General features: G+C 41.0%; 1 protein-coding gene across 2 annotated transcripts in view; it reads right to left on the minus strand.

Annotated features, from left to right (window-relative positions):
- Positions 1-4,679: 4,679 nt before the first annotated feature.
- The window catches only part of WNT7A (Wnt family member 7A), a 50,328-nt gene continuing 32,788 nt past the window's right edge, over positions 4,680-22,219 (minus strand). For both annotated transcript variants that reach the window (XM_028718976.2, XM_028718977.2), the window contains exons 3-4: positions 20,401-20,672; positions 4,680-6,546 (exon numbers count right to left, since the gene is read on the minus strand). In XM_028718976.2, the coding sequence (XP_028574809.1) occupies positions 6,067-6,546; positions 20,401-20,672 (752 nt within the window). In that variant the 3' untranslated portion in view covers positions 4,680-6,066. The remainder of the gene's footprint in view (positions 6,547-20,400; positions 20,673-22,219) is intronic.

Consider the following 22,219-nt stretch of genomic DNA (forward strand, 5'->3'; position numbering starts at 1 on the left):
GAGAACAAGAGAGAAGTAAAGGATTGATTTGGTTCATGCACGGTCTCCCCCAATGTTTGCCCACTTAACAACTGGGTGTGGGCATGACTCAGCTCCCTGCATGTCACCTGACCAGCATTTTCAGTGAATGACACTTGAGGTGGGAGCAGGGCCCACAAGCACCCCAGCAGGTGAGCAGCCTTGTGTTCTGCTTGTGAATTCCAGGACTGAGGTTCATACCTTCATTGGAGCATCTATGGCATTCGGGATCATGAATCTTGATGTATAGTAATAATCTGAATGTGAATGTGACTGGCAAAGTATCATAACAACAAGGCAAATTCACTTCACTGGAAATGCAACTATAGCTATGCTGATACAAGCCACACCATGTGCCTTTGCAGCTACATGCATCTTTAGGACTGGGTCTTCCAGTTTGTTTCCATAGTCTTTTCCCTTTGTTTTTATTTATTATTACAACATATCATCTCATAATACTATAGGTGAATGGGTTTTTCTTTTCATTGCTGGTTATTTGTTATACTTGCTATAGAATGGCAGTGTGATTTTTGTTGTACTTTTTGTCATTTCTTCAGCCTTCAATACAGTAGAAGGGTGGTACACAAATTATAAATTAAATGAAATATTTGCTTTCAAATATCCCCAGGGTTCCTACAGGGACATTCACTGAACACTTTGTTCATCTGGCAAAAGCCTTTTTGAGGGGAATCCTATCATAAATTGCTATTGTGCCAATCTTTAATAAAGAAAACCCCAAGACATTGTGAATAATAGGTTGGGGAGAGAGATAAAAAAATGCAGAGGTATCTCTTCTTCATGTTTATTTTTCATGCCATTGAGGCATCATCCATCTGTTGCGTCAGATGTCCTGGTTTCCCCTGGCTTGTAAGATTGGACCCTATTATCACTGTATGTCTGTTTTTAATCTGTTTGCTATAATATTTTTTTTGTTTAAATCTGCATTTAGACTTTTATTTTAATTGTGTTCTATTTTTTATATTGCTTAGAGATTTTCAAATATTAAGCAATGTTGGTCATTCCAAATAATTTATTTATTTAACAACTAATTCCCAATACATGGTTGATGGATCATGGATCAGATTGATTTTAGTAAGAGAAGATGTGGTTGGACTACCCTGTCCTCACTGCACAATTTAAAAGGACTGCTAGTTATAAAAGTTTTATTGACTTGAAATACTTCTAAGCAAGAGAGATAGTCCAAACTTTTAAAAGGTTCTGTTCAAGTTAAAGATGATTTCTAAACCTAAATTAGTGAAATATTCATGTACTTTCTCCCTAGTTCATTATGAATTTTCTAAAAATGAATTTTCTTTGTACACACCCGCTTCTTATTGTTGCAAGTAAATCTATTTAAAGAAACCAGATCTTTAGGAGTCATTGAGATAGTTATACATTGTGCATCATTAATGTAAAGATATACAGAGAGAGAGAAATTCTACGTAATGCTTTCGTAGAGTAAAAACATACTGCAAATGTAACGGTTGGCGTTTTCTATAATCCATGAACAATGTCTACATTATTAAATCACATGTCCACTTCACAGACATTTAGCTAATAGTAATTAGTGGACTACGTAAAACTTTGAGAATCGGTTCTTATTAATGCAGTGATAGAGTTAGATGTTTCTCAAATCATATTTTGTGGATGAGCCATAAGTTGAAAATCTACTTACTGTCAATTCATTGAATATTTCCTAACCCATAAGGTGCCATCTAAAGACATGGTTCATCCAGTGTTCCTCCTCAGTGCTTTGTAGATTGTAGCTTGAAAACTGTAGAGAATGTAATAAATGGGTGTATATAAAGTGTGACACTATTGAGCCAACCCAGCTTGCAGCTTCATTTCAGGAAAGTTGCACCTGTTGAATTTATGATCAACTGTTCTAACTCATCTTAATGATGTAGATGAGTATATTCCAGGCTTTTAGTTCCATAATTCATTGGTTCTCAAATTTCTTTGGGCTCTCAAATTTGATGAAGCTAAACTACCCCCTCCACTACTCTCATTCCATTCTGGTCCCTTCCAACTCTATGATTCTACAGCATTGTTGCAGCGCCCCCTGCAGCGTGGCGCCCAGTGCGACTGCACTACTCATGCTAGCCTAAAATGGCCTCTGCTTAAACGCCACTGCACAATTCAGCAGATACCACTCTCATTGCAACCCTGTAACAAGAGATGCTGCACCTGAGGAACTTCTGTCTTCTTCTAGGTTATTAAATGGTGAAACTCTCTATCCCATTGAGGATATTGGTGAGCATTAGCCCTAATTCCTTTTACACTTACCCACTCTGTTGTTGGAGGAAGTTGCAGGGAGGAGCCTTGCTTCCAATGCACTCTTCTGCTCTTTCAACCCAAGTGGTTGTGCCAAGGAACAATTCAAACATTACTTCAATGGTGTGTCTGCTACCAAGAAATTAAGTCCTGCTCTGATCTACATGGTACCATTTGTATGAAGTGACCCCCGTGTGGTTCATGTGATTTAAATCATGACTCATAATAAAGCTGTATTTCCTCACATTCATTTCTGATCTCCCAAATGTAGCCCTTAAGACTAATTTAGAGTGCTAATAGTTCCTAAAGAAGGTAAACTACTGGGCATGTATGCATTCTTGTGATAGTTTTTAATGAGACAGGAAGACCTCACAATTTGACCACTCTCACTAAAGTCCTAGTGTGTATACTTTACCAACTTAAAATGCAGCAAGGTTGTTCCTTCTCTCAGTCAAAGCTGTTTTGGGAAAATTTGCATCAAAGCACAGTAAGGTAAAGGTAAAGGACCCCTGGATGGTTAAGTCCAGTCAAAGGCGACTATGGGGATGCGACGCTCATCTCGCTGCAGGCCAAGAGAGTCGGCATTTGTCCACAGACAGCTTTCTGGGTCATGTGGCAAGCATGACTAAAGCCCTTCTGGCACAACAGGACACTGTGACAGAAACCAGAGCGCACAGAAGCGCTGTTTACCTTCCTGCCACAGCGGTACCTATTTATCTACTTGCACTGGTGTGCTTTTGAACTGCTAGGTTGGCAGGAGCTGGGACAGAGCAACAGGAGGCCATCATACAGATTTGAACCGCCAACCTTACGATCAGCAAGCCCAAGAGGCTCAGTGGTTTAGACCACAGCGCCACCCACTCCACAGATCAAAGCACAATATTTCATAAGAAACAGCAGGGCAGACACGGGATAGATATGGGTTGTGGCTAACGTATTATGTCCCAAACCAGCAGTGGGGGATACACTAGACACAGGATACACAGCCTTTCATTTAGAAGTAAATCTCATTGGTTTTAAATGAAAGGTTGGAATAGTGATTGGAATAGCAGCTTTAAGAAGTTGTCATAGTTGATGCAATTGATTAAAAAATTGATTTATGTTCTGCCCCTTCCTAAAGCCTTAGGTGGGGCGTAATAAAGTCATATTTATGTCTCTAACAACTAGGTCCTGTATTTCCAACACATCAGTCTGAAACACACTGCCCAGGATTTAAATGACAGCCTTTTCCATAACATCTTGAAAGATAGGGCACACACCAGAGCACATCTGATGTGGCTCGAGGGGGATGCAGCCATGAAGAGAAATGAGCAGCCCCTCCATGCATACACACAAGTTCCTTAGGCATGGGGCTCTTTGGAGCCTTACAACCCAGAGGGCTGCATGCACAAGACAAAAAATTGTGGATGTCCAAGACTTCACATAAGTATACCTATGTGAAATAGCTTACATCAGTTATGTCCCTGGTTGATCGCAGGACCCTGATGCCCCCCCCCCCGCAAAGGCTGAACAACTTTGATGAAGATTATTTCCCAAAAAAAGCTCAACCCAATGGGTAGATCACTGCTGGGTTTTTTATAGTGGGAGTAAATTGCAGTCTCTTGGGAGTTGGACAGCCCTGGCTTACATCATGCAACAGATTTTCATTTTCATGTACAATTTTTTACATTTCCTTGTATGAGTTTCTTCCATGAAAGTTTCTCTGGATATAATGTGGGAAGAGGATCCCATTAGTTTCATCCTGGAATCAGGATGTGAAATACCAAAAGTCAATTACATATTCGGGGGAACGAATTTTCTGTGATCCTGGTGGAATGATCACAACAATTCCCCCAAAGCAAAACAATTTAATTGAACATAATTGCAGAAGAAAATCTTAGGGATAAGAAAGGAAATGCCACAGTGCAGGAACTGAACACACACAAAAAGTAGTGGGGGCCTGACTGAAAGTTTGTCTAAAATGTGACTTGATCTTTTTCACTAAGAACCTTCCGAGAGGGAAAGAGGAGGGCAAATGCCAAAAACTAGTTGGACAAAACCCGTAAGCTTTGTGTCTTATCTATGAGAATCAGTCTATGCGTGTCATGCTAGTTTTTACAGTCATAGTCTACAGTCTTGCACTGATAAAATCAAATTTGACAGTAGCACAATATAGAGGTTTAACTGACAGCACACACAGCACATTTGCTAGTCATAACGCCACAGTTTAATGACTGATGCATCTGGGAAGCTAATTCAGATTTTTTTCTGAATGGGATAAAGGAGCATCCAGTTAATACCAACCATGAATTCAAACCATGTGACAAAACTGATGCTACATACCCTGTTCTTGTTCTGCATATTCTGCAAATTGAACTGCAGGAAAAGAGCCACGTTGTACATACATCCGGAGAGAAAATTCATTCTGTATTTTGTACATCCACCAGTAACAACTGAATGCATCCAGCTTTCTACTTTCAGGTCAACAAAGTAATCAGCCTTTATCTGTTAAATAGCCTAACAATTACAAATTGTGTGCCTGTTTTGAGAAAAAGTACAGGTTATAGAATTATACAAGCAGACATAGTATAAATAAAATATTCATATAAAAATAGTCTCTTACAAAATATACTCTTTTATCCTATGGTTCATTTTCCAAAGATGGAAACTTGTCTGGAGTTTTGCATTTATGTGTGATGCATTATTTCCAACTGGATTTATGTAATGCTCCTTAAAATAAAATAAAAAAACTGGACAGGTTATGCACTGGTATCTAGGTGAAGATGAATATCGGTTTGAGATTCCAGACAACTAGCAGCAAACAGCCAAACAAATTATAAAAGATGCCTGCTTTTGTACTTAACATCTATTATTGCAGGAGAAAACATCCTGCAATTCCAACTAGTAGAAATATCTGAGTAAACAATAATATATACAGCTCAAGGGTGTCCCCTGCTTTCCATATCTACAAAATTATTCCACAAAAAAAGCAGGCTATCTAAATGCAGAATGGTTTTCAAAAATGTCGGTAGAGTTCTTTTTAATTAAATAAATTAATATTAGCTTTATCTGGATAAATTGTTAAATATTGCTATTATTATTATGCCCAGATGTCCCAAATCCCTGTGCTAAAATATCTGCAGCACGACAAAAAGGCAGATAAACCAGTGTTTATATGGAAAACATCAACAATCCTACTTGCAGTAGCACATTGTCTGAAAAAAACGGAAAGACAGAAGGACCAGCAGAAGCTTTTCACAAGTGTAGAAATCCCTAAATCTGCTTAATCCACTCTCTTTAAGTTGAAATTCACACTGGCGCATTGTCACCCCATCCTGTGCAAAGACCATGTTTAAGAATTGTTTCTCCCCCCAGCCCTCTCTTTATGCGTGGTGCCTTTCAATCTCTCGCTCATACAGTCCCAAAGAGCCCCTTGCCTTGGTCTGGACATGGGCTTTTTCCCTTAAGGCAGTCAATAAATTATGTTCTGAAGGCGCAGAATATCTGAGAGCATTTCCCCCCACTTTTTTTTTTGTATTAGGTGACTTGTTTGTTTCTGTTTCCGTTTTTTAAAAAGTCTGATGTTGTTTTTGGACTATTTCTCTAAGTCTTTGATGGGTCTCCACTTAAGCGCTGATATATTAAGAGGGGAAGATGGGATCCATTTGCTGGTTTTCCTTTTGGAAACAGTGTGGGTCTTTGCTACAGTCGTGTGTAGGTGCGCTGAGCTTATGTGCAAAAAAAAAAAATGTGTTTATTCCAAGGCTGTAGGTTTCCCCCTCCCAAGCCACACTTTCATTTACAGGTGTACACTTCTGTTCTTTCACTGCACGTATTACATTTAACATAACAGCACCAATGAAATTTACAGTTGCACTGCCACACTCTTGAATACTGATGAGTATTATAACCTCGACCGCAACACATCAGGTCACAGCCGTTGGTCTGCTGGGCTGTTTTGTTGCACATTCTGCCCTGTGTTCCCACACTTCCAGTGACAGGGTCCTCTTCACAGTAGTTAGGCGATTTCTCTATGTACACTAAATCTGTATCCATGGGTTTGCGGTAGGAGAGTGGTTTCTTTATCTTAAGAAAAGTTGGGCGTTTATTACGACTTGCCCTCACTGGTTCAACCTGAACGGCTTCGTTGTATTTGTCCTTAAGGATGTAGCCCAGCTCCCTGAATTTAGGAAGAGTTGTCCAGCATGTCTTAGTAGTACATGATCCCGACACCCCGTGGCACTTGCATTCCAACTTCATGTTCTCTTCAAGGATCTAGAGTAAAAGGAGGAGAGGGTGTTATATTTAAAACCACAAGAGAGGGTGGAGAAGAAGGGTGGTGGTGCACTTAAATCTGTTTCAGAATATGCAATACTTCTAATTTCAAAAGTTCTTTATCTTCATAATTACAATGAAGAACAAATGGTAAAAACCAGGCCAGGCTTAAAAAACACATTGATGCTTATGGAGTCATTTCATCTAAAAATGCAGCAAACACAGCTTTTGTTGATAAAGGAAACATTGGCCAACCACACCTTAATCAAAGGAGGGGTTAAGTCTTTAAAAGCACTTGCAATATAGTGGACCAGTATAACTAGAGCAGTACAGGAATCCTACAGATGAATAACATCCATTTTTTATAGATGGCGTTGAGGATAATTCTGTACAAGCTTATTTGCCCTTATTTTTCTAGCTTTACACCTTATGTAGTCATGCTACAAAGTCTACCAACTGGTGTCTTGACCAATGTTTAGAATGTGTTGCCCTAATCTAGAGACCCCTTGTAGGGACAGGGATGCCTACAGAAACAACAAAGAGCCTCATCACACCTTCAAGCAGCTTTTAAATAACAATAAATAAATAAATAAATTTGTACCCCACCCATCTGGCTGGGTTTCTTGCTCGGTCAAGCATTGCAATATGCTTCAAAAGCTCAGCAAAAAGAAATGGGAGACAGGAGCAATCTGACATGCGGTGTACGCTCGGGTTGCGAACGTGATCCGTGCGGGAGGCACATTCGCACCCCACAGTGTCCGCAACCCATAGCGGTGCATCTGCACATGTGTGGGTTGCGATTTAGTGCCTCTGTGCATGCACGAGCACCGAAACCCGGAAGTAACCCATTCCGGTACTTCCGGGTTTTGGTGTGTCCGTAACCCGAAAACGCGCAACCTGAAGCATCTGTAACCCGAGGTATGGCTGTACATCTATTTTACAATTGTCACAGACTGTGCTTTTTGCATCTCATGGATTACATTTTTTTTCTTTTCACGTGTTTGTGCTTAAATAAACCTGCCATCTGAGGACAGCACTTTCTGCATCTACTCCATGATGCCTTACATAATAAGTCTTCAAGGTGCTATAAGACTCCCTTTTGTTTTTACTACAATAGTCCAACATAGCTACATCCTCTGAAAATTAAATCTCTCTGTTTCAGGTGGTATAACTTACCCTGAAATTTAAATCCTGTTGTTTTGAATTCTAGCTAGCCGTGTGGCTTTGTTCAGAGCAGTCTACACTTTTACAGCGCCCAAGTTCCAATTCAGCCCATGAACAGACAGTGACCACAGAGGGAATAAACAGCTCCATTGGAAAGAGCTGAGTAAGCTGCTGCAATGGATCAACAGCTGAAAGGACTTGTGACATGTGTTGAGCTTGCTGTTCTCTGTGATGTATCTTGATGCCAGCTGGAACCAGCTTTGAGACCTTTCTCGTCTAAAAGCGGGGCTGGGCACATGTTGCCATGCCCAAGTTTTCATTCATATCAAAGTGTGAGTCAGACTATCTTTTTTTAGGGACAGGTTATGAGTTCGAAGCAGATTTCGCATCTAGGGATATCCAGTTAGAGGAGCTCAACTAAGTAAGTAGGAATGGGAGAGATTATTGCCTGGCACCCTGGAGATCTACCAGCAGGCAAGTGTAGTTAGTTCCTTTGTAGGTGGCAACTGCTCACATCTAACTTCTGTGTGTTCTCAAAGCTCACTGCAATTGTTTCAAAACCACATGCTTCCTGGTCTAGCACTAGTTCCCCTTTTCATTTACCCCTCCAGTTTTGAAGTCCTGATGTCTTAGGTGAAAACATTCCTCTCCTCTTTCCACACACCCCTCCAACCACTTCATTGTTAATATTGTCTGACAAACAATACAACAACTTTAACAAACCTTGGCATATTAGTATTCTTCTCACATTCCACAAGTTCCTCTCAGGTGCCTGTCCCCTTTTTTCAAAGTCTTGGCAATATAACAAGAGTAAAGAACTAACATAGATTACTGGTTTCCAGACAGGTCCCAGTCCCAGTTAGCAATAGCCAAAATATACTCAAAGACTTCTGTAATACAATTTACACTATTTCTGTTGTTTTTGTAACCATCACCACCACTGGGTTAGCTGTGTTAGTCTGTTGCAGCAAAAGCAACAGAGTATTGTGGCACCCTAAAGACTTAACACATTTAATATGGCATAAATGTTTGTCATCCAGAGTCCACGAACGCTTGGCCCATAATAAATGTGTTGGTCTTTAAAATGCTTCAAGGCTTGTTATTGTTATGCTTTTCTATTGTATCTTTCAGTGAACAAAGTGCCTTCCTGCCACCCTTTGACACAGGCTAGTCTGAGAGACACTGACTTGCTTAAGGTTACCAAGTGACCTTCATGACTGAACAGGAATGTTAAGCTGCATTTTGACCCAAATCCAAACCCCGCACCCTATTATTGCGATCTTCCTGGTCCCAGCAGAGCCTGAAAGGCTTGACTAGTTTGCCACAGGTAATAGTTCAAATTATACCAGCATATAATAATAAACACAGCAAGATGTGCAGTCTTCAAATTGCAAGCTTGCTTACACACACACACACACACACACACAGTTCCAGCAGCAAACCTGTGGTTTGAAAGCAAAAGGTTTAGGCTATTCTAAATGCTGATATAAGCAGTCTTTTAAACCTTGCCCACGTTTTCTCTAAGCCTCTGGGATGAATTGATGGCACTTGTTAATCTATCCATCTGTCTCTTCTCCCCCCTCAACTAATTAGCATCAAAAATTTGGGTGTGTGCACTGTGTCTATAAGTATCTATAAGTACTGTAGTCAAAATTGAACTATGGCATTCTGTACTTAATGCATAGCAATTCCACTCTATTTCTAATCATCATTGAGAACATACAATCAAGAGTTTAAACCCTTGATTTCTTTTCTTCTGTTGCATTCTCTACTGTACTACACTTCCACTAAGGAAAAATACATTCTGGGGATGGCGCATACATGCAAAAATGTGTATACCCAAACCACCCCCTTGGAACTGCCCCTTACCTTCCAAACAAGCCAGAGAGCTTTTAAGTTTTGGGAGGCTCTCGCAAGATCTCGCAGGGCCATCTGAGCTTCCACAAGATTTCTCAGCAACCTCCCCAAGCCCAGTAAGCAAGTCAGAGACTTTAAAAGTGTTTTCCACACTGGGAAAACCCAGAGCATAGGAGCTTTCAAGATCTCCACTTTGCGTGCAATTGATTTGTGGGATTTCAACCAGCCAGCTTTCAACCACGTAAGGTTGAAATGGGGCAAATTCATTGCACGCAAGACACGATTGTACTGTACATGCAAATTCCCCTCAATGGAAAGCAAATCCACGTACTTTAGGGCCTGTCTGTTAACATCAGGTTTTGTTGACAGGTAAGAGCCACTTCGGCCAAAATGGAAGTGGTGCAAATGACCACGTTGTGGCTTAACTAATGAAGAAATCCCAGCCTGCTCAACAGCGAGGAAGCCATGCAGCCATATTTTGCCTTATCTGTGCAATTTAGGGGTGTTTGAAGCTGAAAGGGCAAAGCTACACATCAGAATAAAAAATTCCCTAAAAAGTGGTGATGGTGTCACACTTGGCTAACATTACCACTTTCCCCAAAGAGGAAAGAACCATCAAATATTTTGTTGAAACTGGCCATCCAGGATTTCAGGACACCTTTGACACAATTATCCCTGTCCTCCTAAATTTAGGTATGACTAATGGCCTATGGTTTTCAACTGGACTTCATCCTACTTGATTGATTGATTTATGAAGGTGTTTTTATTTTGTATTTCACCACAACCATCACATGGAAAATAAAATGCAACAAAACATAATACATAATACAGCCATTAAAACCAATTCACAGAGAATTAGTTGTACTCCTATTAATAATAATTTTATTGTTTATACCCCACCCATCTGGCTGGGTTTGCCCAGTCACTCTGGGTGGCTTCCAGCAAAATAATAATAAAATGTTAGACATTAAAAACTTCCCTGAACAGCGCTGCTTTCAGACGTTTTCTAAATGTTGCCATTGCCCATGACTACGGTCAGGGGCATTAGGAATTTGCAATAATTTGTTATAAAAAGCCTGCGAGTCCCCCCCCCCCCTTTGCTATTTGCCTGTGTCATTTGACAAGAGAAAACAAGTAAAGGGATATTTTAATGTGTTGTTTGTAGTTGTTGTTAACTGGATTTCTTACCTACCCTTCACCATAAGGTCCCAGTGTAGGTTTCAACAATATAAACATGCAAGATTGAAATCAGTTGAAACCATTTACAATCAGAATAGTATTGAGGGATATAGATAGATGTCAATATCAGGTGTCAACGACCAGGACAAAGATGTATGTCTTTAGTAGGTTTGAATCAAGAAATGCACTCAATACTGTTCTGCTTACACTTGGGGAAGGGTGAGGAGGTGATTTTTGCCAATTCCTCCACCCCCTACAGCCCCCTGTGTATCCTGCAAAACTGCTCAAGAGTTGAGGGTTTTTAGAGCCTAGGACAACATGGAAAGTGATGCTGTGGGCTGGAGCGGGAACTATCAAAACCACTCCCTTTCTGTGAGGAACCTCTGCTGGTTCCCAGTTTCCTCTGTTAATTGAAGGAGCAAGTCTGGATCCAACCCATTACATTTATGGATACAGCATAAATTAGAAATTGAAGTTTAGCATTTAACTTTTAAAAGGAATAGATTCGTTCCTTCATTTTCCAAAATCAGCTTTCAAGTTTTTAATATATTATTGCTACTGTTTTTGTTACTTAAGCTTGATTTATCTTTAAGCTGCTTTCTGTAGTTAAAAGCTACTGCTTTGATAGTTTGTATTTAAGTCATCTTCTTCCACCGACACCAATATACATCTATCATAGATGAATCATCACATATTGCTAATAGTTTTCAGCTATGTAAACAACTTCTAGAAAAAGGTGAAGAGTTGTCTGCTATTACATACCCACCAAGGCTAAAGTAAAAGCCAACAGGCTTATCAAGAGCAATTTTCTGACCAATCAAAATAGAAAGCCTATGAGAATAAATTACTGAAGAAGTTGTAAATCCTTTTCATTGGATATATTTTATGTTGGACAAACACACCATTATAAGGATGTCTTCCCAAGGCTGAATCATGAGCTGCTTCCTTGGAAATGAACCTCAAAGAAATCAATGGGACTAACTTCTGAATAAATATAATTGGGGGAAAGTGTATGTTTTAAGACTTAAATGTTGAGGAGACTTTAATTGCTGTGATTCTTCTGAGAAAATTCCATCTGCAACTGCAAAATTGAAATAGCATCCTAATTCCATTTTTTATGGAGAGTCCTTAAAAAGACAGGGACGCGGGTGGCGCTGTGGGTAAAAGCCTCAGCGCCTAGGGCTTGCTGATCGAAAGGTCGGCGGTTCGAATCCCCGCGGCGGGGTGCGCTCCCGCTGCTCGGTCCCAGCACCTGCCAACCTAGCAGTTCGAAAGCACCCCCGGGTGCAAGTAGATAAATAGGGACCGCTTACCAGCGGGAAGGTAAACGGTGTTCCGTGTGCTGCGCTGCCTCGCCAGATGCAGCTTTGTCACGCTGGCCACGTGACCCGGAAGTGTCTCCGGACAGCGCTGGCCCCCGGCCTCTTGAGTGAGATAGGCGCACAACCCCAGAGTCTGTCAAGACTGGCCCGTACAGGCAGGGGTACCTTTACATTTACCTTAAAAAGACAAAGGTCGTGGATCTATATGTCTAGGGGATAACATAGCCAGCAGCTTCTTTGACATTTGGTTTTTCTCCTCAGCAATATACGTGGCTAGATGGGAGACTTCAAATAAACCTCTGGCTATGCAAGCAGTTCTCCAACATACACTATGCCTACAGCTCCTTTGGAATCTAGCCATAAAACTCAAAAGGTTTGAAAGCAAAGATCAGCAATGCTAATCAAACAACAGCAAAGTGAAGGGGAGAAAAACAGTTTTAAATGGCGAGATTAACACCTGAGCTTCAAGGCCTAGGTGGCTTTGCTGCTGATACCATAATATCACTTGATTCCAGAGGTATCAGAGCAGCCTCAGTCAGTTTTTAATTATTCAACAGTAGGATGTTCTTCTAGACTTCCTGGAGTCTATGGTAATTTTCAAAAGTTCCAGACACGTGAGGGCATTGAAAGCTTCTTTTTCTTTTTCTTTTTTTGCTGGCATGACTTGAGATAGCTGAGTGCTATAGCACATATTTTTGCTTACCATGGTTGTACATCAGATATTTTTTTTCTATACAAAGCTTCTTGACTTCAAGGCCAAACTAAGAATGGCACATGTAGAAGAAGAAAAATCTTTCTCCTTGAGGTGCCATCTCCACAAATACGCAACACATCAGCAAAGAGACCACACGCCGTCTCTCGTTCACTTTCCCCATTGTTAAAACGGTATACACAAACACCCTAGCAGTTTGCCACGGAAATTAGAAGCACAATTCTAATGAGGAAAGATGGAGGACAAAAATACCAGTGCTGATGGAGGTAACTTGCAATGACTAGCAAATAAAGAATGACCAGTATTCCTAGAAGGACAAAATAATGGGTGCATTACATCCACTTGCAAAACCAGTACAGGTATTTCGAGTTCTAGGAGTGGAACTTGAAAATGCAGGGGCAGCCATTGCTCTACCTGTGGAGTCATTTTGAAATTCTTTGAAAGTCAGTCCATTTATTTGAACTTTAGGTTTACCCAGTGCTTTTTTCCTATTAAAACGGTGCTGGTACTCACCATGAAGTTGTTACAGTAAGTGCCACACTTTTAACCTGTGCTTTTCTTCTAGAAAAAAGGTTGCCGGTACTTACATATCCTTGAGTACCACCAGAAAAAAGCATGAGGTTTACCTTGTCCTTTTTATCTTGATTTGTTCTGCTGCTGCTGCTGCTACTACTACTACTACTACTAAGACTTGTGAAGCTGAATTGCACAGGAGTCCTCATCTTGACCCACAGGTTTATAGAGCAGAGAAATGTAACATGACTCGGTCAGTGGAGCATGAGACTCTTAATCTCAGGATCATGGGCTTGAGCCCAACGTTGGGCAAAAGATTCCTGCATTGCAGAGGGTTGGACCAGATGACCCTCATGGCCCCTTCTATAATTCCACGACAAAACATGTTCAAGTTCTAATTCAAGGGTGGAGGCAATGGGCAGATATTATTTAGCATGGACCTAGTGAAAAGAAGGGTGGAATATAAATTGGAAAAAGAAATGGAAGAGGAGGAGGAGGAGTCGTCTGGGAGTGATATACCGAAATTCAAATTTTCACGAGCAAAAATATCCAAAGAGAATAGAGGAAGGCCTGTAGCTCAGTGGCAGGGTTCATGCCTTGCATGCAAAAGGTCCTAGGTTCAATTTATGGCATCTCTAGGGATGGCTGGAAAAGACCTCTATTTGAAACCCCGGTGAGCATCTCTGTCAGTTGAACAGGTAATAAGGAGCTTTGTGGATCAATGGTCTAATACAGTATGAGGCTGCTTCCATGTTCAGCCACTCTCACACAACTGTTTAGGAATCAAGATTCTTCCATTGACCTTGCCTTTTTCATCTCCTTTCAAATCAGTTCCTATTTCGGCGCGCTCATTTTGTAACTTATGATCTCATCCCGAACAGCTATGTAAGACTTCATTCTTTGTTGTATTTGCTCCGAACTCTTTTATACCACAAATTTCTACTCGAGTGCTGAGGGAAAAGCAAAGTGCTCCCTGCGCAGGACATGATAGGATTACTAAGTCAGCACACCTATGTCCCTCTCTTGAAGAGACACATCAAATAAAAAGCCACCTTGATATGCCCTTGGTTGCAGGAGCCTTCTAATGCAGCCTGTGTCATGATTTATAACAATGACTCATAACACGGTGTTATATTTAATATGATGTAATGCTGATGCAAAATGCCATTCAGTGAATTTCAATGTCACGAAAGAGAGAGCGGGAGCACAATTCAATAATTTGCTTTCCACTCAGAACCAAAATGTTGTTCCTTGAAAGGTATTGGCTCTTTCTTACACCCTATCTCATTCTACTGTAACACCGTCTGAAAATGCATTTCTGTTTTTCTCTAATAAATGACAGGCTTTCCCCGCTACACTCACATGGCCTCAGTAAAAAGGAAGTTGAATTTGCTAAAGCTAATGCATGAACATTTCTCAACCACAGCATGACTTTCAAACAAGCACCTTGTGGCAGAGAACCTCTTCATCACCCATCATTCTACTCCGCTGCCATTTAAATGTTCCCATAAAAAACCCCAACCCAAGGAGGCTGACAATTTTTTTTTAAAAAATTAAATAAAAAATATTTTAAAAAAAATACAGAAAATAATGAATGATGTTACAACATCAGCAAAAAATAATAATAAAACTATATAAAATTATAAAAGAGATTTTTTAAAAATCAGAAAAATGGCAACTAATTAAAAACATGATTACATTTTTAAAAATACAAAGTGTAGCAAAGAGCAGCAGAGAATAATGAGGTGATACCCAACTTTCTCAGAGAAGATCCACCAAAATCAACAGACATACATGACCTAAGTCTATTGATTTCAGTTTGTCTGCTCCAAGTATGGCTGCTGGATATAGTCCATGGTCATTCTGCTATCTTGGAGTTTGCTTATAATAAAGTTTTGGTGTTATGGTAATGATGACCTTTGTGTTCACATGCTCCACCTGTCCTCACTCAATTAACTAGCTACTTTCTCTTTAATGTAAATCCTAGCTTCCCATTACATTCCAACAAGGCTTTGTGCTAAAGCGTGCTAATCGTTCCTCAGCATCTATGAAATTATATTAAAAGTGCATTAAAGGCATCTTATGATATTAGAGTCACTCTAATGAAGTACTCCCAAATACCAGTGCTGATGTAGAACACAATTCCATATGTGTCCTAAGTCAAATATGTTGTAAGGGAGCAATCCTAAGCTTTTGGGAAGGGCAGCTAGGACAATGTTGGATACTGCAGATCTCCATTTCCATGGCCAGAAATGGAGGCCCACAGTTGGATGGAAAGGTCCAAGGATGAAGGTCTGCCCAGTGTGGAGCCAGAAAGTCCCACATTTACTGATCCAGCCTTGGAGTTCCACTGACTCCAAAACTCCCTACATCTCCAGAACCAGCAAGGGAAAAGGGGGAAATAATAATAAAAACAAAAGCGTCCACTTCACCATCTGCTGTAGTCTGTGCAAGTCCAGTCCTCTGCTGTGGACTTTATCCTGTCAGCCCACATAAGACTGTTTTGTCTAAGAATCAAGAATTTGGTAGCTGTTCTAGGATACTGGTCTTTTGGTGGGTTATAATAAAGGTTATACTGAGTATTTTTATTATATTTGCAAGTATGAGGTCAACTCCACATATTAGGTGTCCCCTAGCAAACACTTAAATTAGGTGAGGATATATTTATACCACATGAAATAGCATCATTCAACACTTCTATCAGTTTCTCCACTTCTCTGTAGACCTTCAGTAATACCATCCAGTCCAGTGTTGGACTACAACACCAATAGATTGCCAACAACTCCAAACAGTTCAGCAGTTCTACCCAAGGCATGCAGGAAAATATCTCCACATCAAAACAGTTTCTTTGCCTTCTGGGGAAATAGCAGGTGGCCAAAGTCACCACACACCCTATCCCTTCAGATAATACCCTCAATAAAATGAAAGCTTTCGTGATCAGATTGTTGGGTGCATACGGAGTACCCAAGAGCCAGTTCTGCCATGATGTTTCACATCTCCAGGATGCCTTTGGAATGGATTCTGTGATTTGAACATTTTCCCATGAGAATGGGTTGGGCATATATCATATTCAAATGTGACACCCTGAGCTGAAGCTCCCCCACCCCCCATTTCTTGTTTGAAGAGCTAGTTCATTGAAGGATCTCTGAAATGACCCATTTCCAAAACGGAATTGGAATCTCTATGAATAGTCCTATCAGCTAATCTGTAGGTTCACAATGCTACACTAAAACTTGCACTAGCTAACAGAAACAACAATAGGTCTGTTTACACAACTCCACTGCCACTACCACAATAGATTAGCAAATGCATGACAGGAAGTGAAATTGTCTTTATGATCAACTCTGGTGCATTGCCAATGCACTTGTTAACTATGTCCACTAGTGACTGCACATTTATCAATAGAATGAAAAGTTCCCCTATATATGCTGTATGCATGTGACTTTTTTTTTACCCTATTAGCAAATGTGTGCACTGGGACATGTGATCAGTTGGTACAAAAGCATATGGAGCACAGCCAGCTGATACAGTAACTGCTCCCTCGTCACATGTTCACTGAATCTGTGAGTGAGGATTATGTGTACAGTCTTTATGATCAACTCTGGTGTGCAAGATTAGGGGAAGAGGACACCATGATACTTTGCACACACATGTTTATAAAGAATCACTTGTTCCACTTATCTCTGACTCTGAATGCCTTGGGTAGCGCCAAGGTCGAGTGCATGTGGAGACTTCTCATTCATTTCTGGGAAATGAAATTCTACTTGTCTACATAAATATTCTTCAGCAAACATATGTTAAACTCCACGAATCACAGAATAAAACCTAGAGCACAAAGGAGGCACATCAACATTCTCACAGAGAAACTGAAGTATGCACCATATATAAGGCCTTTTAAATTCAATTTGCAACTATATTTTAGCTGCATTTGCAGATTTGAATATGACATCATTTGTGGAAGTAGGATACTGAAGAACTCAAGTACCTTGAAATGCATCGTCCTGTCATCCAAAACGTAATTGTTGCATGATCCTACCCTGAGACATACATGCAGGGACAGCCATTGGGTGAGAGTGTGTGGAAGATGCTAAAGCTATAGTTCAGAAGGATGTATGGATCTAGAATTGGCCTCCACAGTCACTTACGGACTCACTGTTAAAACTGTGTTCATGGAAGACAATCTTACTTGTCTACGAGTGATCACCAAAGAAGAAGATGATAGTTCAGATGAAACAGAGATGGGGAAAACACTTCCTGTCACTGCCAGCAGCATCACATTCAAAGTCATTCTGAGGACCGTGATATTTTTGCTTCCATATTTCAGAAACCAGGTGGAACACAATCATTAATGTACAAAGCTTGAAATACCATGCACATCTCCTTCATCCCCAGTGTTTACTTTATTAAGTAATTTGTGCCAACCACACAATGAAATCTGCACGCTATTTTTAAGGCATTGTTTTCTTGCCAATTGGGGTGGCAGGGGGAATTACCCAGGTGCCATATAGTAGTATGGTTTAATTGCTAGATTTAATTATGTTTAATTGGTGCAACAAACCTTCAGATTAACGAACAACACAGACAGACTATGATGAATCTTCACACTTCAAAGAGTTCAAAACCAGGTTCCTGATCCAATGTTCAGGAGCGGTTATTAAAACTACTTTAAGCCAGGAGAACCACAAATATGGTAAATGAAAACGCTTAAAGTGCATTCATATTTTGCCTTTGGAACCAGCTTTCAGAGATATCAGCTCTGAATACAAAGGTCAGACCAAGGTGTTTGGGCCACAAAAATAAGTCTATAATTCAAGCCCCCTTTGTGCTGGGTGTATCTCTGTGTGTGGATTGGATGGAGGTGAGCAAAGGGACACTAGTGTTGCTCTGCTAGCACAGACCCTGTTCTACCAGCTGAACGTGAAGCTGGGTGGAAGTACCACTGGTGGGATCCCTGTGATAGCCTGCAGAAAAACCCAAAACAGGGTGCTGCAAGAGTGAGATGGGACTGGAAGAATGGAAGCTGCAGCCACATCCTCTTCTTCCTGCCACTCAACTGACTTGCCAGAGGGACATCACAATTTACATAAGATTGGACTTTGCCCTGGGAGCAATGGGTTGCCCACTTCTGAACTAGAGACAGAAACAAACAAGAGGTTTCTGGGCAAGTACAGATACTAACCTGAGAATGTGCATGTTTCCCAGTGAATCTGTAAAATGCAGTCAACAGATGCACATTCCCTAAGGCCTGTTGCTGATGATGGATCTTGCCTGGAGAATGTACAAAAATCTGTTGACATATGCACATTACTCAAGGCCTATTGTAGACTAAGCAGTTATATTGAACAGGAAATGTGTGTGTTACGTGTACGTGATCCATGAGATGTGGTGTATGTGCACAATGACCAGTTGTTATGCACATTAACCACTCTACTCACAGCATCTCTAACATACACATGGGTGTACAGAGACAGAAATGTGAGGTCAGATAGAAATGAAATGGGGGGGGGGGATTCCTGTAGCAAATCCATTTAAACTGAAATGTGTGCAAAATAAACACAGTGACCATTTACAACAGCAGCAATTGATAAAACAAACATCTTAGCACTGCTTGATTCATGAGCTTTCCCATGTGCTTCCGTTCCACATTTTGCTGTTGGGAGTTGAATCCTATACATGCCTACTCAGGAGTAGCTGAACTACGTAGCTGCAGAATTGCAAACTGAGGGTCCCAACCCTTTATTTTAACACATTAGCAGCATTAGTGATTGAAAGCTATTTGCACTGCAGCCTCATCCATTCAGTTTTGAATCCCTTCCAGATGAGGCCAGAAAAAAAGCACAAAGTAAATACTGTCAGTGACAAAAAGAGTCAAATGAGGGTAAGGCTTTCCTGAATAGTACTTTAGCTCTCTGAAATTTATCAGAGCTATTATGTACAGAATTGGTTAAGCAGCAATATCCATCATTAGTAAAATTGTTTTCTGAAATCAAACATTTTGTAAACAGCAAATCCAACTCCTTGTCAGCTGTAATATAGCTCAGGCAACATATGCTGAGTGTGGTGGGTTTTTTTTAAAGGGATAACTAATTTGGTGCCCTCCAGTGTTGTTGGACTCCAATTCCCATAAGTCCCAGCCAGCATGGGAGATGATAGACATAGTCCAACAGCATATGAAGGGCACCATGTCAGATCCTCCAAGTGTCCCTATTTTCCAGGGACAGTCCTGAATTTACAGAAGCCATCCTGGTTTCTGATTTGATCCTGGAATGTCCCAGTTTTCCTTAGGACATCCCTAATTTCATCAGAGAAATGTTGGAGGTATGGAGTTATGCAACCCCCAAACCAAGGAGATAAAGCCTTTAGAAGACATCTGCATGTAGTCCTTTATATGGAAGTTTTTAAATGTTCAATGTTTTATCATGTGTATATATATATGTGTGTGTGGCAAGCCACCCAGAGTGGCCGGGGCAACCCCATCAGATGGGTGGGGTATAAATAATTAAAAAATGTTATTATTGTGGAATAGGACCCCCCTATTTTCATTGGAGAAATGTTGGAGGGTATGCCATCTTGACTACATGGTCATTCAGGAGAGGCATCCTGGATTACTGAACTTCTCCAAAAAGGAAACCCCTTTCAGTCCCATCATACCAAAGTTGCCTGTTGATGCAGAGGTAGACATTTCTGCAAGCAAATGGCATTGTAAAGGCTAGCCAAAGAAGCTGCCACGTGGTGGGAGTTGCCAGGCAATCTAGATTACAGCATTCATCATTTCCCTCTGTTTATTTGTATATCCACTTGCTTTCTATAAAAAGCCAGGGTGGACCTTTGTATACCCCAAATCCCCCAAATAAATAATGAGGTGGCCATATGCAATCTAGACACTTTTATATGCTAAAACACAGTTTGCTCCATTTTGTTCTTTCTTCCTATTTTATGACTGTAAAGCATCGAGATGCGGTAAACCTCTGACTAGCTGCTGGTCTTGTGAAGTGCAAGTTTGCATACCTTGTGGACCAGCAAGTGACATTGGCTTCAAAGCATATGCACACAAATGTTGCTGTAGACCTGAGGTGGCCATATTCAGAGGTGAGCCAAGGTGCCTACCTTTCGCCCCGCCTCGTTGTTGTGCAAATTCATGAGCGTCCTTGCATTCTGCTTAATCTCCCTTGCGTCCACAAACACTTTGGCGAATCCTATTCCATATCGGATGTCTGCAGAGCAGCCTCCCCATTTCCATCCTTCGTCTTTGTGGTACTGTCCCTGTTTTTCCTTGTCGCAGCCGCAGTCGCTCAGGTTCCCCTGGGTGCAGGCAGCAGTGATTGCATGCGCTACTCCAGCAGCAATGATGGCGTAGGTGAAGGCTGCTTCTCTACTACCTGAAATTAGGAGACATTTCTCAGTAAAGGATAGAACATTTGGAAGAACAGGGTAGGGGGTGGGGTGGGGGTGGAAGAGGGTGGAAGAAACTGTGCAAGTCCATGCAGTGGAAATGCTTCAAGGTTATTATTAGACATGCTATAAATATGCAAGGCATAAGCATTTCTTGACATTTCAAAGTCCTGGTCTTTTGTTGATGTTCAGGCACTCCCAACAGAATCAATACACATGCTGTAGTGAAGGCAGTGCATTTTGCCATGTCCATAAAGGTAAAGTTACCAAACCCAAAGCGAATCAATCAGTGCTTAATGATGCAGGTAAGACTGCTGTATCAGAGTGCAACCTTGATTTCAGCATGGCTTTCAAAAACCCAAGCACACAGCTTCGGATCAGGCCAACACACGGCCAACGCAAGTGCGGTGCTATGTGTATTCAGGAAACCTTGATGATGTTGTCTTCAAGTAGTGGTGCCCACCCTGTGGAACGCCCTCCCTTCAGATGTGAAGGAAATAAGCAGCTATCCTATCTTTAAAAGACATCTGAAGGCAGCCCTGTTCAGGGAAGTTTTTAATATTTAACGTTGTACTGTTTTTAATACTTGATTGGGAGCCACCCAGAGTGGCTGGGGAGGCTCAGCCAGATGGGCGGGGTATAAATAATAAATTATTATTATTATTATTATTATTATTATTATTATTATTATTATTATTATTATCACACTCTGCTCCGCTTGGCAGCAATTTTCGGCTCTTCCCAATCCCTGGACTCCAAATCTTCGCCCTAGACTCTTGGCCTGGCACCCCTGACGCACCCCTAGCGCCTATGGGTAACACAGCCCTGAGTGTGAAGGAGCTGCACAGGGATCTGGGTGTGTAATACCACAGCAGCCATAGCCCAGTTGCCATATTGCTCTCCCATCACTCATCCCACCTTACAGAGAAGCTGTGGTGGAAGCATATGAAATGGAGCACTGGCTAGGCTGGACTTAGCCTGGCACTCACAGCCCATGTGTGTGAGTTACCCAGTTCAAGCATGCGCACACAGTCAAAACAATTGTGAATTTTAGTGAAGGTATGTATTGTGAATTTAGTGAATTTAGTGAAAGTATGAGTTCTATATTCGGACAAAATCTGATAAGAAATCATCATAAATAGCCCTTGTTAGTCAAAGGCAGGGATTCCACCAAATTGTGTGATACATAAACATGCACTGGAGTAAATCAAATGTCTCTGAATTCCTGCTTCAGGTACTATAAGATACTGACAAACGTTTCACAGTTTGGATCATGGCTTCCAACTCATCTCCCTCAAGGACCTTGCTAAGATTATGGGGCACTTTGATGTTTTAAATGGAAGAGGATGCTTCTAAAATATAGTGCTCTCAATTTCCATTTAGAACTATGTCTGGTCTCCACCATAATAGTGCCTTCCAGCTGTTTTAGACCACAGCTCCCATCAGCCCCAGGGAGTTCTGTGCTGGCTTTGAAGCCTCTCATGTCAGGGTGATGCACACTGTAAGGTGATGCAGATTTGATGTCACTAGATAA

The sequence above is a fragment of the Podarcis muralis genome, chromosome 2 (genome assembly GCF_964188315.1).
Source record: "Podarcis muralis chromosome 2, rPodMur119.hap1.1, whole genome shotgun sequence".
Taxonomy (NCBI): domain Eukaryota; kingdom Metazoa; phylum Chordata; class Lepidosauria; order Squamata; family Lacertidae; genus Podarcis; species Podarcis muralis.